A 17,418-nucleotide genomic window follows, 5' to 3' on the forward strand; every position below is an offset into this window, starting at 1 on the left:
AAAGCCCCTTTCCTTCTATTATTATTATTCACTCAAAGCAGCATGATATGTGGTGGAGATGCATGTCCGCTCCGCCTATAAATGCACCAAGGTATATTTCTCATAAGCAATTTTTTTACATACACAGAATTAAATAGAGACGAAATAGTAATTATTGTCTTTACTGTTTAGACTCATATTTATAAAAACAAATTTTTAGCCTAATTCTAAGATAGTCATTTCAATTATGCTTTTAAAAAATTTTAAACACCAGAATTTAGTTAAAAGTATCTTCAATTTGCCTACGTTTAATCCTTAATTGTATCTTAAGAGAACTATAATGAAACTAGTGTGACCAAAATACACTTACCGACAGATTTCCTTAATTATTAACTAGGAACTATTTACAAGTGGATTCTTTCCTGATTCACTTACATTTTATAAAAAATGGAAAGGTAATTTATGAAATCAGCAAAGTAGCTGGAAGTAAGCCTAGCCCATTTTATACTGAGAAAAAGAAGGCACAGAGTATGTTTTAAAGTGGCTTTCTCAAGTGAACTACAACCCTCAGGATTAGACTTTCCGTTTGAGATACTGATGTACAGAAAATACCCAGTTTTTGGAAGACATAAAGGAAGCAGAATGACCCAAATCTGTGACCTGACACTATCCCCACCCCAAGGGGTGTTAAGGCCAATAAATAACTATATATGTTATGCTGCTTCAGTGTTCTGAATAAATCAGTTATTCAGCCAACATGTAACAAGAACATTACAAATTATTTCACTAATACAACAACCACAAATAGATGTATAAAAACTTCTAAAAATTACCAGGAATAAAGAAAATGAGTAGATACAGAGAGTGCAGATCAGAATTAGACTAATAATATAATCATCTTAACCTAGCACTTAAATGCTATGTCCTCATTTCAAGACTCTCTCATTTTATTTAGCTTCTGCATTAATCCAGCTGCAAATGGACTTAGTCCAGATTAGGTCTTAATATATTATTCATAGCTTTTTACTGGTGCTAAACTATGTATTTTCATCCAAACAAGTATAATAATTCTGTCAGGTTTATGTAAAAGCAATTTTTAATATACAGCAAATTGTTATATTAAAAGAAAATTTTCATATTTTTTCATAGACTTGAATCAAAGGAACCTTTCCTGTCTGTTGGGTGAGTATATATTTAAATATTTTAAGTATTAGTTATTTAATTCAAATTAATAAGAACTTCTGAGATAGTATTTTCAGTCATTTAACCTCAGATTCAAAATCATGACACATCATTACATGCAACATTGCTATCTATGTCTTATGGAGACTTCACTAAAATGTTCCCTAGGTTGTATTGTGACCCCAGAAATGTAGCTAATGAATGTATATGAAATCCTGTATCTTCCATAAAGGCTGAACAAGGTACACAGTGATTATCCATATTCTCTTCATGTAAAAATATACTCAGATTGGTCTTAAAAATTCCTCTGAGCCATAGCTTCGCCATTCCGAGCCTGTCTACCGATTGCTGTACTCCATTTCTTTTCAATCTACTCTATTCACCGTTTCTTCACCCACTTCCCTAAATCTGTCTTCACAGTCAATATCTATCTTTTCTCCTTAGCTCTCATTTCGCTTTAATTTCTCCAGTTCACTCACATTGACTGCTTCTCTGCACCCAAAGCTGAGGAACCCTGAGGCAAATTTAGATAAGATGAATGCTTGCCTACTTTGATGGTACCCTTCTTAGTCACAATACATATCTTAAGATTAATATCTTGTTGGCCAGGCGCAGTGGCTCATGCCTGTAATCCTAGTACTTTGGTAAGCTGAGATGGGCGAATCACCTGAGGTCAGGAATTCAAGACCAGCCTGGCCAACATGGTGAAACCCAGTCTCTACTAATAATATAAAAAATAGCCAGGCATAGTGGTACATGCCTGTAATCCGAGCTGCTCGAGAGGCTGAGGCAAGAGAACTGCTTGAACCTGGGAGGGTGAAGTTGCAGTGAGCCAAGATGGTGCAACAGATGGTGCTCTTTTGCCTGGACAACAGAGCAAGACTTTGTCTCAAATAATAATATTGTTGACATGAGTGTACATGTTTTATTTTTAGGCATCTCAAACTAAGAATAAGCAATGTTGTTTTTATCTGATCTATCAAATACTCCTTTAACTAATATATTAAAGTATATTATGAATGGACTTTTGCACTTTCAATATTATAGATGATATTGTATCAAAAAGTAGTGGAAGATGCCATGCCTTGCCTAGAGAAATTGTGCTCTATTTGATGAGGGACCAAAAGCCCTCAAATATAGGCAGCCACAATACTGATGCTTAATGACCAGAAAAAAGGAATAGGGTTAAATTTTTTAAGTGAACAGATCAATTTTCTTTTATTACGTTGTACATGGCCTATGAATATTTCTATCACTCATTGAACAGTATGGTTCCCAGTTCTTTTCAACTCCTCATAAAAGCTTTTCAGAAAGCAACTCAAATCATGGAAATCAAAATAATTGTTAGGGGATGTGGAAGAGAAAAATGGAATATATGCATTTATTTAAAGACTACATGAAAAATGAAAGGTCGAATTGGTCTGGTCCAAAAAAAGGTGATAGAGCATGCTTTTTTTTCCTACATTGATCATCAGCTTCTATTGTTAAAAATCTCTACACCTGAAAAAAATCTTTTAGTTTGAATGCATATGATCTGCCCTCAAGTCAAAAGGCCTGAAATAGCTTCTCTTCACGCCTCACTTCATGTAGTTTCTCTGCGGCCTTTACTGTTCTCCTGGACATTCTGGGATGGAATCCCTTTTTTTTTTTTTTTTTGGCATGCTTCTGTTTTAAAAGTAATCTTGATTTTAAACTTATCAAGAGTTTGGCACTGAGTATTAGAACTCTAAGAAAAACTTTACAAAAAAAATAATGTATAACTCAGCAAAATTAGCATGGCACACATAAGATATTGCTTATGTCTTGAAAGTAAAGTGGTATAAAAGGCAACCCAAATGATTTTGCTGAATAGATATTTTAATTTCTAGCTTAATTTTTTCATTCCCTCAAGAAAATTATTTTAAATAAAATTATCCAGAAGTATGTAAGCCAAGGTGGGTGACTCACTTGAGCTCAGGAGTTCAAGACCAGCCTGGACAACATGGTGAAACCTCATCTCTACAAAAAATACAGAAATTAGCTGGCAGTGGTAGCATGCCTGTTGTCCTAGCCACCTAGGGGCTAAGGTAAGAGGATCACTTGAGCCCTAGGAGATTGAGGCTACAATGAGCCAAGATTGCACCACTTCATTCCAGCATAGGCAACAGAGTGAGACCCTGTCTCAAAAAAATAATAAAAGTATGTATGTATCTCTCTCCTACCTTGTTCAGTGAGAGGTTGGATAGAAGTGAACCAATGGACATATATAAGCATACTAGACACAAGGCAGTCTCCTCATAAGTACCATTATTCAAATTTATGACTTTTTTTCTCTCAAAGGTTTTATTTTTTATAAATAAATTTTTATATATTTTTTCCTGGTGCTTTATACCCATTTCTTTTTTTCACAAGTTATTGGGATACAGGTGGTATTTGATTACATGAGTAAATTCTTTAGTGGTGATTTGTGAGATTTTGGTGCACCCATCACATGAGCAGTATACACTGTACCATATTTGTAGTCCTTTATTCCTCACACCTCTCGCAACTTTCCCCACCCCAAGTCCCCAGAGACCACTGTACCATTCTTATGATTAGCTCCCACTTACCAGTGAAAACATAAGATGTTTGGTTTTCCATTCTGGAGTTCCTTCACTTAGAATAATAGTCTCCAATCTCATTCAAGTTGCTGCAAATGCTGTTAATTCATTCCTTTTTATGGCTGACTAGTATTTCATTGTATAAATATGCCACAGTTTCTTTATCCACTTGTTGATTGCTGGATATTTGGGTTGGTTCCATGATTTTGCAATTGTGAATTGTGCTGCTGTAAATATGCATGTGCAAGTATCTTTATCGTACAATGACTTATTTTCCTCTGGGTTGATACCCAGTAGTGGGATTGCTGGATCAAATGGTAGTTCTACTTTTAGTTTTTTAAGGAATCTTTACACTGTTTTCCATAGTAATTGTACTAGTTTACATTCCCACCAGGAGTGTAGAAGTGTCCCCTGTTCACGGAATACATGCCACTATCTACTGTTCTTGATTTTTTTATTATGGCCATTCTTGCAGAAGGTAGTATTGCATTGCAGTTTTGAATTGCAATTCTCTGTTCATTGGTGATGTTGACCTTCCTTCCTTTCCTTCCTTCCCTTCCTTCCTTTCTTTCCCTCCTTCCCTCCTTCCCTTCCTCCTTCCCTCCCTCCCTCCTTCATACATGTGCAGAACGTGCATGTTTGCTACATAGGTAGACACGTGCCACGGTGGTTTGCTGCACATCTACATTAGGTATTTCTCCTAATGCTATACCTCCTCTAAGCACCCCCAACCCTTTCTATCCTTCCACTAGTCCCCTGCCCCCTGACAGAACCCAATGTGTGATGTTCCCCTCCCTGTGTCCATGTGTTCTCATTGTTCAACACCCACTTATGAGTGAGAATATGCAGTGCTTGGTTTTCTGTTCTTGTGTCAGTTGGCTGAGAATGATGGTTTTCAGCTTCATTCATGTCCCTGCAAAGGACATGAACTCATTCTTTTTTACGGCTGCATAGTATTCCATGATGTATATGTGCCACATTTTCTTTATCCAGTCTATCACTGATGGGCATTTGGGTCAGTCCCAAGTCTTTGCTATTGTGAACAGTGCCACAATAAACATACATGAGCATGTGTCCTTATGATAGAATGATTTATAAACCTTTGGATATATACCCAGTAATGGGATTGCTGGGTCAAATGGTATTTCTAGTTCTAGATACTTGAGGAATTGCCACACTGTCTTCCACAATGGTTGAACTAATTTGCACTCCCACCAACAGTGTAAAAGTGTTCCTATTTCTCCACATCCTCTCCAGCATCTGTTGTCTCCAGATTTTTTAATGCTCACCATTCTAACTGGCTTGAGATGGTATCTCAATGTGGTTTCAATTTGCATTTCTCTAATGACCAGTGATGATGAGCATTTTTTCATGTTTGTTGGCTGCATAAATGTCTTCTTTTGAGAAATGTCTGTTCATATCCTTTATCCACTTTTGATGGGGTTGTGTTTTTCTTGTAAATTTAAGTTTTTTTGTAGATTCTGAATATTAGCCCTTTGTCAGATGGGTAGATTGCAAAAATTTTTTCCCATTATGTTGGTTGCCAGTGCACTCTAATGGTAGTTTCTTTTGCCGTGCAGAAGCTCTTTAGTTTAATTACAGCCCATTTGTCTATTTTGGCTTTTGTTGCCATTGCCTTTGGTGTTTTAGTCATGAAGTCCTTGCCTATGCCTATGTCCTGAATGGTATTGCCTAGGTTTTTCCTAGGGTTTTTATGCTGTTACGTCTTATGTTTAAATCCATCATGAGTTAATTTTTGTATAAGGTGTAAGGAAGGGATCCAGTTTCAGCTTTCTGCATATGGATAGCCAGTTTTCCCAGCACCATTTATTAAATAGGGAATCCTTTCCCTATATTTGTTTTTGTAAGATTTGTCAAAGATCAGATGGTTGTAGATGTGTGGTGTTATTCTGAGGACTCTGTTCTGTTCCATTGGTTTATATCCCTGTTTGGTACCAGTACCATGCTGTTTTGATTTTGTTTACTGTTGCCTTGTAATATAGTTTGAAGTCAGGTAGCATGATGCCTTCAGCTTTTTTTTTTTTTTTTTTCCCTTAGGATTGCTTGGCTATGTGGACTCTTTTTTGATTCCATATGAAGTTTGTTTTTTTTCAATTCTGTGAAGAAAGTCAATGGTAGCTTGATGGAAATAGCATTGAATGTATAAATTACTTTGGGTAGTAAGGCCATTTTCACAATATTGATTCTTCCTACACATGAGCATAGCATGTTTTTTCATGTGTTTGTGTCCTCTCTTATTTCCTTGGGCAGTGGTTTGTAGTTCTCCTTGAAAAGTTCCTTCACATCCCTTGTTAGTTGTATTCCTAGGTATTTTATTCTCTTTGTAGCAGTTGTGAATGGGATGAATCACTCATGATTTGGCTGTTTGTCTATTATTGGTATATAGGAATGCTTGTAATTTTTGCACATTGATTTTGTATCCTGAGACTTTGCTTAAGTTTGTTATCAGCTTAAGGAGATACAGGGCTGAGATGATGGGGTCTTCTAAATAAACAATCACATCATCAGGAAAGAGACAACTTGACTTCCTCATTTCCCAATTGAATACTCTTTTATTTCTTTTTCCTCCCTGATTGTTCTGGCCAGAACTTCCAATGCTATGTTGAATAGGATTGGTGAGAGAGGGCACCATGGTCTTGTGCCAATGTTGAGCATTTTTTCATATGTTTCTTGGCCATTTGTATATCTTCTTTTGAGTATTGTCTATTCATGTTGTTAATCTACTTTTTGATGGGATTTTTTTTCTTACTGATTTGAGTTTGTTTTAGATTCTGGATATTAGTCCTTTGTCAGATGTATAGACTGTGAAGATTTTCTACCACTCTGTGGTTGTCTGTTTATTCTGCTGACTGTTCCTTTTGCCATGAAAAAGCTCTTTAGTTTAATTAAGTCTCAACTATTTATCTTTGTTTTTATTGAATTTGCTTTTGGGTTCTTGGTCATGAAATCTAAGCCAATGTCTAGAGGGGTTTTTCCAATGTTATCTTCTAGAATTTTTACAGTTTCAGGTCTTAGATTTAAGTCCTTAATCCACTTGAGTTCATTTGTATGTAAGGTGAGAGATGAGGATTCAGTTTCATTCTCCTACATGTGGCTTGCCAATTATCCCAGCACCATTTGTTAAATAGGATGTCCTTTTCCCACTTTATGTTTTTGTTTGCCTTGTCAAAGATCATCTGGCTATAAGTATTCTAGTATATTTCTGGGCTCTCTACTCTGTTCCATTGATCTATGTGCCCATTTTTATACCAGTACCATGCTGTTTTGTTGACTATGGCCTTATAATATAGTTTGAAATCAGGTAGTGTGATGCCTCCAGATTTGCTCTTTTTGTCTAGTCTTGTTTTGGCTATATAAGCTCTTTCATTCCATATGAATTTTAGAATTGTTTTTTCTAATTCTGTGAAGAATGATAGTGGTATTCTGATGGGGATTGCACTGAATTTGCAGATTGCTTTTGGCAGTATGGTCATTTTCACAATATTGACTCTACCCATCCAGCAGCATGGAAAGTGTTTTGTTTGTGTCATCTATGATTTCTTTCACAGAGTTTTGTAGTTTTCCTTGTAGGGGTCTTTTGACTTCTTGGTTAAGTATATTCCTAAGTATTTTATTTTTATTTTTTGGCAGTTATTGTAAAAGAGTTTTTATTTGATTCTCAGCTTGGTCACTGTTGGTGTATAGCAGAGCTACTGATTTGTGTACATTAATCTTGTATCCAGAAACTTTGCTGAATGCTTTTATTAGTTCTAAGAGCTTTCCGGAGGAGTCTCTAGGGTTTTCAAGGAAAACAGTCATATTGTCAGCAAGCAGTGACAGTTTTACTTCCTCTTTACCGATTTAGATGCTCTTTATTTCTTTCTCTTGTCTAATTCCTCTGGCTAGGACTTCCAGTACTGTGTTGAAAAGGAGTGGTGAAAGTGGGCATCCTTGTCTTGTTCCAATTCTCAGAGGGAATGCTTTCAACTTTTCCCCATTCAGTAGTATGTTGGCTGTGGGTTTGTCATAGATGGCTTTTATTACATTGAGGTCTGTCTCCTGTATGCTGCTTTTGCTGAGAGTTTTAATCATAAAGAGATGATGATTTTGTCTAATGCTTTTTCTGCATCTTTTGAGGTGATCATATAATTTTTGGTTTTAATTCTGTTTATGTGGTGTAACGCATTTATTGACTTGCATATGTTAAAGCATCCCTGTATCCCTTGTATGAAACTTACTTGATCATGGTGGATTACCTTTGTGATATGTTGTTGGATTTGGTTAACTAGTATTTTGTTAAGGATTTTAGCCTCTATGTTTATCAAGCATATTGGTCTGTAGCTTTCTTTTATGGTTATGTCCTTTCCTGGTTTTGGTATTAGGGCGATGCTGGCTGCATAGAATAAATTAGGGAGCTTTCCTTCTTTATCTTGTGGAATAGCATCAAAAGGATTCGTACCAATTCTTCTTTGAATGTCTGGTAGAATTCTGCTGTGAATCCATCTGTGATATTTTCCTAGACTTTTTTGTTGGTAATTTTTAAATTACCATTTCAATCTCCTGCTTGTTATTGGTCTGTTCAGGGTATCTAAATCTTCCTGATTTAAGCCAGAAGGATTGTATTTTTCCAGGAATTTATCATCTCTTCTAGGTTTTCTAGTTCATGTGCATAAAGGTGTTCATAGTAGCCTTGAATAATCTTTTGTATTTCAGTGGTGTCAGTTGTAATAACTCCTGCTTTGTTTCTTAATGAGCTAATTTGGATTTTCTCTCTTCTTTTCTTGGTTAATTTTGCCAATGGTCTATCAGTTATATTTATCTTTTCAAATAACTAGCTTTTTGTTTTATTTATCTTTTGTATTGTTTCTTTTTGTTTCTATTTCATTTAGTTCTGCTCTCGTCTTGGTTATTTCCTTTCTTCTGGTGGGTTTGTGTTTTGTTTGTTCTCATTTCTCTAGTTCCTTGAGGTATAACCTTAGAATGTCAGTTTGTGCTCTTTCAGTCTTTTTGATGTAGGCATTTAGGGCTATGAGCTTTCCTCTTAGCACTGCCTTTGCTGTATCCCAGAGGTTTTGATAGGTTGTGTCATTATTGTCATTCAGTTCAAAGAATTTTTAAATGTCCATCTTAATTTTGTTTTTGACCAAATGCTCATTCAGGAGCAGGTTATTTAATTTTGATGGATTCTCATGGTTTTGAAGGTTCCTTTTGGAATTGATTTCCAGTTTTATTCCACTGTGATCGAGAAAGTACTTGATATAATTTCAATTTTCTTAAATTTGTTGAGGATCATTTTATGGCCTATCATATAGTCTAAGAGAAGGTCCCATGCACTGTTGAATAGAATGTGTATTCTGTGGTTGTTGGATGAAATGTTCTGTATATATCAAGTCCATTTGTTCCAAGATATAGTTTAAATCCATTGTTTCTTTGTTGACTTTCTGTCTTGATGGCTTGTCTAGTGCTGTCAGTGGAGTATTGAAGTTCCCCACTATTATTGTGCTGCTGTCTATTGCATTTATTAGGTCTATTAGTAATTGTTTTATAAATTTGGAAGCTCCAGTGTTAGGTGCATATATGTTTAGGATTGTGACATTTTCCTGTTGGACAAGATCTTTTACCATTATATAATGTCCCTCTTTGTCTCTTTTAATACTGTTACTTTAAAGTTTGTTTTGTTTGATATAATAGCTACCCCTGCTCACTTTTGGTGTCTATTTGCATGAAACACCTTTTGTACCCCTTTAAGTTTATGTGAGTCCTTATGTATTAGGTGAGTCTCCTGAAGGCAGCAAAGAGTTGATTGGTGAGTTCTTACCAATTCTGCAGTTCTGTATCTTTTTTAAGTGGAGCATTAGGGCATTTACATTCAATGTTAGTATTGAGATGTGAGGTACTGTTGCATTCATCATACTATATGTTGCTTGCATACATGGGTTTTATTTTTTGTTTTTTGCTTTTGCTTTTTAACTTGTATTTTTGTTTTCTAGGTCCTGTGTGATTTATGCTTTAAAGAGGTTCTGTTTTGATGTGTTTCCAGAATTTGTTTCAAGAGCTCCTTCAGCAATTCTTGTAATTGTGGTTTGGTACTGGCAAATTCTCTCAGCATTTGTTTTTCTGAGAAAGATGGTATCCTTCCTTTATATATAAAGCTTAGTTTTGCTGGATACAGAATTCTTGACTGATAATTGTTTTGTTTAAGGAGGCTGAAGATAGGGCTCCAATCCCTTCTAGCTTATAGGGTTTTTGCTAAGAAATCTACTGTTAATATGATAGGTTTTTTTTTTTTATAGATTACCTAGTGTTTCTGTCTCACGGCTCTTAAGATTCTTTCTTTCATCTTAACTTTAGATAACCTGATGACAATGTGCCTAGACGATGATATTTTTCTGATGAATTTCCCAGGTGTTCTTTAAGCTTCTTGTATTTGGAGATCTCATTCTCTAGCAAGACCAGGGAATTTTTCCTGAATTATTCCCCCAAATACATTTTCCAAAGTTTTAGATTTCTCTTCTTCCTAAGGAACCTGATTATTCTTAGAGGCTTTGTTCATATTTTCTTATTCTATTTTATGTGTCATGATTGGAATGGGTTAATTTGAAGGCCTTGTCTTAGAGCTCTGAATTTCTTTCTTCTACTTCTTCAATTCTATTGCTGAGACTTTCCAGAGCATTTTGCAATTCTGTGTGTCCATTGTTTCCTGAAGTTTTTATTGTTTTATGTTTATGCTATTTCCTTGAATATTTCTCCCTTCACTTCTTGTATAGCTTTTAGGATTTCTTTGCATTGGGCTTCACCTTTCTCTGGTGCCTCCCTGATTAGCTTAGTAACTAATCTCCTGAACTCTTTTTCAGGTAAATCAGGAATTTCTTCTCAGTTTGGATCCATTGCTGGTGAACTAGTATGATTTTGAGGGGTGATATAGAGCCTTGTTTTGTCATATTACCAGAGTTGGTTTTCTGGTTCCTTCTCATTTGGGTAGGCTCTGTCAGAGGGAAGGTCTAGGGCTGAAGGCTGTTGTCCAGATTATTTTCTCCCACAGGGAGTTCCCTTGATGTAATACTCTCCCTGCTTTTCTATGGATGTGGCTTCCTGTGAGCCAAACTGCTGTGACTGTTGTCTCTTCTGGGTCTAGCCACCCAGCAAGTCCACCTAGCTCTTTAATGCTCTATTTTTGTGCTGGGCCTTCTGCCGGGAGGTGGCTCTTTCCAGAGAGCATCAACTGTATATATCATGGATAAATCTGGAAACCATCATTCTCAGCAACTGACACAAGAACAGAAAAACACCACAAGTTCTCATTCATAGGCAGGTGTTGAACAATGAGAACATATGGATACAGAGAGGGGAGCATCACACACTGGGGTCTTTTATGGGGGACTAGGGGAGGAACAGCAGAGGGTAGGGAGGTTGGTGAGAACATGCGGTGTTTGGTTTTCTGTTCTTGTGTCAGTTTGCTGAGAATGATGTTTCTAGATTCATCCATGTCCCTGCAAAGGACATGAACTCATCCTTTTTATGGCTGCACAGTATTCCATGGTGTATATGTGCCATATTTTCTTTATCCAATCTATCTTTGATGGACATTTGGGTTGGTTCCAGGTCTTTGCTGTTGTAAACAGTGCTGCAAGGAACATATGTGTGCATTTGTCTTTATAACAACGACTTATAATCCTTTGAATATATACCCAGTAATGGGATTGCTGGGTCAAATGGAATTTCTATTTCTAGGTCCTTAAGGAATCGCCACACTGTCTTCCACAGTGGTTGCACTAATTTACACTTCCACCAACAGAATAAAAGTGTTCCTATTTCTCCACATCCTCTCCAGCATCTGTTGTCTCCTGATTTTTTAATGATCACCATTCTAACTGGTGTGAGATGGTATCTCAATGTGGTTTTGATTTGCATTTCTCTAATGACCAGAGATGATGAGCATTTTTTCATATGTTTGTTGGACTCATATATATCTTCTTTTGAAAAGTGTCAGTTCATGTCCTTCACCCACTTTTGAATGGGGTTTTCTTTTTTTTTGTAAATCTGTTTTAGTTCTTTGTAGATTCTAGATATTAGCCCTTTTTCAGATGGGTAGATTGCAAAAATTCTTTCCCATTCTGTTGGTTGCCAGTTCACTCTAATGATTGTTTCTTTTGCTGTACAGAAGGTCTGGAGTTTAATTAGATCTCATTTGTCTATTTTGGCTTTTGTTGCCAATGCTTTTGGTGTTTTAGTCACAAAGTCCTTGCCTATGCTTGTGTCCTGAATGGTTTTACCTAGGTTTTCTTCTATTGTTTTTATGGCATTAGGTCTTATGTTTAGATCTTTAATCCATCTGGAGTGAATTTTATTGTAAGGTGTCAGGAAGGGGTCCAGTTTCTGTGTTCTGCACATGGCTAGCCAGTTTTCCCAACACCATTTATTAAACAGGGAATACTTTCCCCATTGCTTGTTTTTATCATGTTTGTCAAAAATGAGATGGTTGTAGATGTGTGGCATTGCCTCCAAGGCCTCTGTTCTGTTCCATTGATCTATATCTCTGTTTTGGTACCAGTACCATGCTGTTTTAATTACTGTAGCCTTGTAGTATAGTTTGAAGTTAGGTAGCGTGATGCCTCCATCTTTGTTCTTTTTGCTTAGGATTGTCTTGGCTATGTGGGCTCTCTTTTGGTTCCATATAAAGTTTAAGGTGGTTTTTTCCAATTCTATGAGGAGGGTCATAATAGCTTGATGAGGATAGTGTTGAATCTATAAATTACTTTAGGCAGTATGGCCATTTTCACAATATTGATTCTTCCTAACCATGAGCATGGGATGTTTTTCCATCTGTTTCCACCCTCTTATTTCCTTGAGCAGTGGTTTGTAGTTCTCCTGGAAGAGGTCCTTTACGTCCTTTGTTAGTTGTATTCCTAGGTATTTTATTCTCTTTGTAGCAGTTGTTGTGAATGGGAGTTTGTTCTTGATTTTGCTCTCTTTTAGTCTGTTATTGGTGTATAGAAATGCTTGTCATTTCTGCAAATTGATTTTGTATCTTGAGACTGCTGAAGTTGCTTATCAGTTTAAGGATATTTTGGCTGAGACAATGGAGTCTTCTAAATATACAATCATGTCATCTACAAATAGAGACAATCTGACTTCCTCCTTTCCTAACTGAATACCCTTTATTTCTTTTTCTTGCCCGATTGCTCTGGCTAGAACTTCCAAAAGTATATTGAATAGAAGTGGTGAGAGAGGGCATTCTTGTCTAGTGCCAGATTTCAAAGGGAGTTCTTTCAGTTTTTCCCCATTAGTATGATATTGGCTGTGGGTTTGTCATAAGTAGCTTTTATTATTTTGAGATACATTCCATCGATACCTAGTTTATTAAGAGTTCTTAGCATAAAGGGCTGTTGAATTTTGTCCAAGGCCTTCTCTGCATCTACTGAGATAATCATGTGGTTTTTTCTTTGGTTCTGTTTATGTGATGGATTACATTTATAGACTTGTGTATGTTGAACCAGCCTTGCATCCCTGGGATGAAGCCTACTTGGTCATAATAAATAAGCTTTTTGATTTGCTGTTGCCTTCAGTTTGCCAGTATTTTATTGAAGATTTTTGCATCTATGTTCATCATGGATATTGGCCTGAAGTTTTCTTTTTTTGTTGAGTTTCTGCCAGGTTTTGGTATCAGGATGATGTTGGTCTCATAAAATGATTTGGGAAGGATTCCCTCTTTTTGGATTGTTTGGAATAGTTTCAGAAGGAGTGGTATCAGCTCCTCTTTGTACCTCTGGTAGAATTCTGATGTGAACCCATCTGGACCTGGGCTTTTTTTGGGTGGTAGGCTATTAATTGCTGCCTCAACTTCAGCCCGTGTTATTGGTCTATTCAGGGTTTCAACTTCTTCCTAGTTTAGGCTTGGGAGGGTGCAAGTGTCCAGGAATATATCCATTTTTTCCAGGTTTACCGGTTTATGTGCATAGAGTTGTTTGTAGTAATCTCTGATGGTAGTTTGTATTTCTGTGGAATCAATGGTGATATCCCCTTTATCATTTTTTATTGCATCTATTTGATTCTTCTCTCTTTTCTATTAATCTGGCTAGTGGTCTATTTTGTTGATATTTTCAAAAAAAATCAGCTCCTAGATTTATTGATTTTTTTGAAAGGTTTTTTTGAGTGTCTATCTCCTTCAGTTATGCTCTGATCTTATTTCTTGTCTTCTGCTTGCTTTTAAGTTTTGATCTTGCTCCTCTAGCTCTTTCAGTTTTGATAGGGTGTCAGTTTAGATCTTTCCTTGCTTCTCATGTGGGCATTTATTGCTATAAATTTCCCTCTAGACACTGCTTTAAATGTGTCCCAGAGATTCTGGTATGTTGTGTATTTGTTCTCATTGGTTTCAAAGAACATCTTTATTTCTGCCTTCATTTCATTGTTTATTCAGTCAACATTCAAGAGCCAGTTGTTCAGTGTCCATGAAGTTGTGCTGTTCTGAGTTATTTTCTTAATCCTGAGTTCTAATTGGATTGCACTGTGGTCTGAGAGACTGTTATGATTTCTGTTCTTTTGCATTTTCTGAGGAGCAACTTACCTCCAATTAGGTGGTCAGTTTTAGAGTAGGTATGATGTGATGCTGAGAAGAATGTATATTCTGTGGATTTGGGGTGGAGAGCTCTGTAGATGTATGTTAGGTTTGCTTGGTCCAGATCTGTGTTAAAGTCCTGGATATCCTTGTTAATTTTCTGGGTCCTTTATCTAATATTGATAGTGGAGTGTTAAAGTCACCCACTATTATTGTGTGGGAGTCTAAGTCTCTTTTTAGGTCATTAAGAACTTGCTTTATGTATCTGGGTGCTCCTGTATTGGGTGTGTATATGTTTAGGATCATTAGCTCTTCTTGATGCATTGATCCTTTCACCATTATGTAATGTCCTTCTTTGTGTCTTTTGATCTTTGTTGGTTTAAAGTCTATTTTATCAGAGACTGGGATTGCAACTCCTTCCCCCCCCCCCCTTTGCTTGGTAAATCTTCCTCCATCCCTTTATTTTGAGACTGTGTGTTCTTGCATGTCAGATGGGTTTCCTGAATACAGCACACTGATGGGTTTTGACTTTTTATCCAATTTGCTAGTCTGTGTCTTTTGAATGGGGCATTTAGCCCATTTACATTTAAGGTTAATATTATTATGTGTGAATTTGATTCTGCCATTTTGATGCTGGTTGTTTTGCCCATTGGTTGACACAGTTTGTTCATTGTATAGATGGTCATTACCATTTGGTATGTTTTTGGAGTGGGTGGTATTGGTTGTTCCGTTCTATGTTTAGTGCTTCTTTCAGGAGCTCTTGTAAGGCAGGCCTGGTGGTGATGAAATCTCTCAGCAATTGCTTGTTCATAAAGGATTTTATTTCTCCTTTGCTTATGAAGCTTAGTTTGGCTGGATATGAAATTCTAGGTTGAAAGTTCTTTTCTTTAAGGATGTTGAATATTGGCTCCCACTCTCTCCTAGCTTGTAGGGTTTCTGCTGAGAGATCCACTGTGAGTCTGATGGGCTTCCCTTGATGGGTGACCTGACCTTTCTCTCTGGCTGCCCTTAGCATTTTTTCCTTGATTTCAACCCTGGTGAATCTGACGATTATGTGCCTTGGGATTGCTCTTCTTGAGGAATATCTTTGTGGTGGTCTCTGTATTTCCTAGACTTGAATGTTGGCCTGCCTTGCTAGGTTGGGCAAGTTCTTCTGGACAATATCCTGGAGAGTGTTTTCCAGCTTGGATTCATTCTCTCCGTCACATTCAGGTACACCTATCAAATGTAGAGTAGGTCTTTTCACATAATCCTATGTTTCTTGGATGCTTTGTTCATTTCTTTACACTCTTTTTTCTCTAATCTTGCCTTCTCATTTTATTTCATTGAGTTGATCTTCAACCTCTGATATCCTTTCTTCTGCTTGGTTGATTCAGCTATTGAAACTTGTGTATGCTTCGTGAAGTTCTCATGTTGTGTTTTTTGGCTCCATTAAGTCATTTATATTCTTCTCTAAGCTGTTTATTTCTGTTAGCATTTCGTCTAACCTTTTTTCAGTGTTCTTAGTTTCTTTGCATTGGGTTAGAAAATGTTCTTTTAGCTCAAAGAAGTTTGTTATTACACACCTTCTGAAGCCTGTTTCTGTCAATTCATCAGATTCATTCTCCATCCAGCTTGGCTTCCTTGCTGGTGAAGAATTGTGATCCCTTGGAGGCGAGGCATTCTGGTTTTTGGTGTTTTCATCCTTTTTGTGCTGTTTTCTTCCCATCTTCTTGTATTTATCTACCTGTGGTCTTTATAGTTGGTGACTTTCAGATGGGGTCTTTGAGTGGATGTCTTTTTTGTTGATGTTGACGTTATTTCTGTTTTTTAGTTTTCCTTCTAACAGTCAGGCCCTTCTGCTGTAGGACTGCTGGAGGTCCACTCCAGACTGCTTGCCTGGGGGTCACCTGCAGGGGCTGCAGAACAGTAAGGGTTGCTGCCAGTTTCTTCTTCTGTTATCTTCATCCCAGAAGGGTACCCACCAGGTGCCAGCCTGAGCTCTCCTGTATGAGGTGTCTCTTTGGATATATGGGGGTCAGGGAGCTGCTTGAGGAGACAGTCTGTCCCTTATAGGGGCTCAAGTGTTGAGCTGGGAGCTCTGTTGTTACATTCAGAGCTGCTGAGCAGATATGTTTAAGTCTCCTGCATCAGAATTCATAACTGTCTTTTTTCCCAGGTGCTCTCTTCTGGGAAGGTAGGGTTTTATTTATAAAAGTTCCTGATGTGTTGCTGCCTTTTTTCAGCGATGCCCTGCCCATCAAGGAGGTAGTCTAGTCACAGTCTGCCAGCAGAGGCATTGCTGAGCTGCCATGGGCTCTGACCAGCTGCTGTTTGAACTTGCTTGCAGTTTTGTTTACAGAGGTACAGTTAGAACTGCCTCAGTAAAGGCAGACTGCCTCGGTAATGGTGGACTGCCTCAGTAATGGCTAATACCCTTCCCCCCACCAAGCTGGACTATCCCAGGTCCAGCCACACTTGCTGCGAAACTCTCAATCCAGAGCATTTCAGATTGCTAGTCTTTGTTGTGGTGGGACCCGCTAAGCCAGATCACCTGGCTCCCTGTTTCAACCCCCTCTTTTTCAGTTGAATGGGTGATCTGTCTCCCAGGTGTTCCAGGCGCCAGTTGAAATGGCTGCTCAGATTTGTGTGAGTTTTTGTGCAGAGACACGTGGCACTGGCTGAAACAGCCGTTCTGGAAACTCTTGGCATTTTTCAACCCGGGAATCTCTTGGTCTGTGGGCAGTAAAAACTCATTTGGAAATGTGGTGATCACTCACCCTCTGCATTGTTCTCTCTGGGAACTGTGCACTGGACCTGTTCCTATTTGGCCATCTTGGATCTCCCCTCCACAAGTTGTCTTTATAAACACTTATCATCTCTGGAATCACTTCAGAAAATCTTTGAAATAGAATATCTCACAATCCCTTCCTGTTTTAAATGCATATGGTAGAGGCAGCCACATTGAACCAGAACTATTTTCGAGTTCACTCAACAGAGACCAGGATAGATGCAAAGAGCCCAGAACATATGCCATGGAAGCCTCCACACTGCCTATGCCAAAGTACATATAAATTCATTCTGATGTCATCTTAAAACTAAGATTGGGATCATAATAAATTTTAAACTTCAAAATATTAAATG

General features: G+C 37.4%; 1 protein-coding gene across 17 annotated transcripts in view; it reads left to right on the forward strand.

Annotated features, from left to right (window-relative positions):
- Positions 1–17,418, forward strand: part of RALYL (RALY RNA binding protein like) — a 737,413-nt gene that overhangs the window by 612,689 nt on the left and 107,306 nt on the right. For 9 of the 17 annotated variants that reach the window (XM_012470997.3, XM_012470998.3, XM_064384322.1 and 6 more), the window contains one exon: positions 1,129–1,161. The exons of the other annotated variants lie outside the window; for them this stretch is intronic. In XM_012470997.3, coding sequence (XP_012326420.1) covers positions 1,129–1,161 — 33 coding nt within the window. The remainder of the gene's footprint in view (positions 1–1,128; positions 1,162–17,418) is intronic. 17 annotated transcript variants of the gene reach the window in all.

The sequence above is a fragment of the Aotus nancymaae genome, unplaced genomic scaffold (genome assembly GCF_030222135.1).
Source record: "Aotus nancymaae isolate 86718 unplaced genomic scaffold, 86718_ANA_hifiasm-v0.15.2.pri h1tg000036l, whole genome shotgun sequence".
Taxonomy (NCBI): Eukaryota; Metazoa; Chordata; class Mammalia; order Primates; family Aotidae; genus Aotus; species Aotus nancymaae.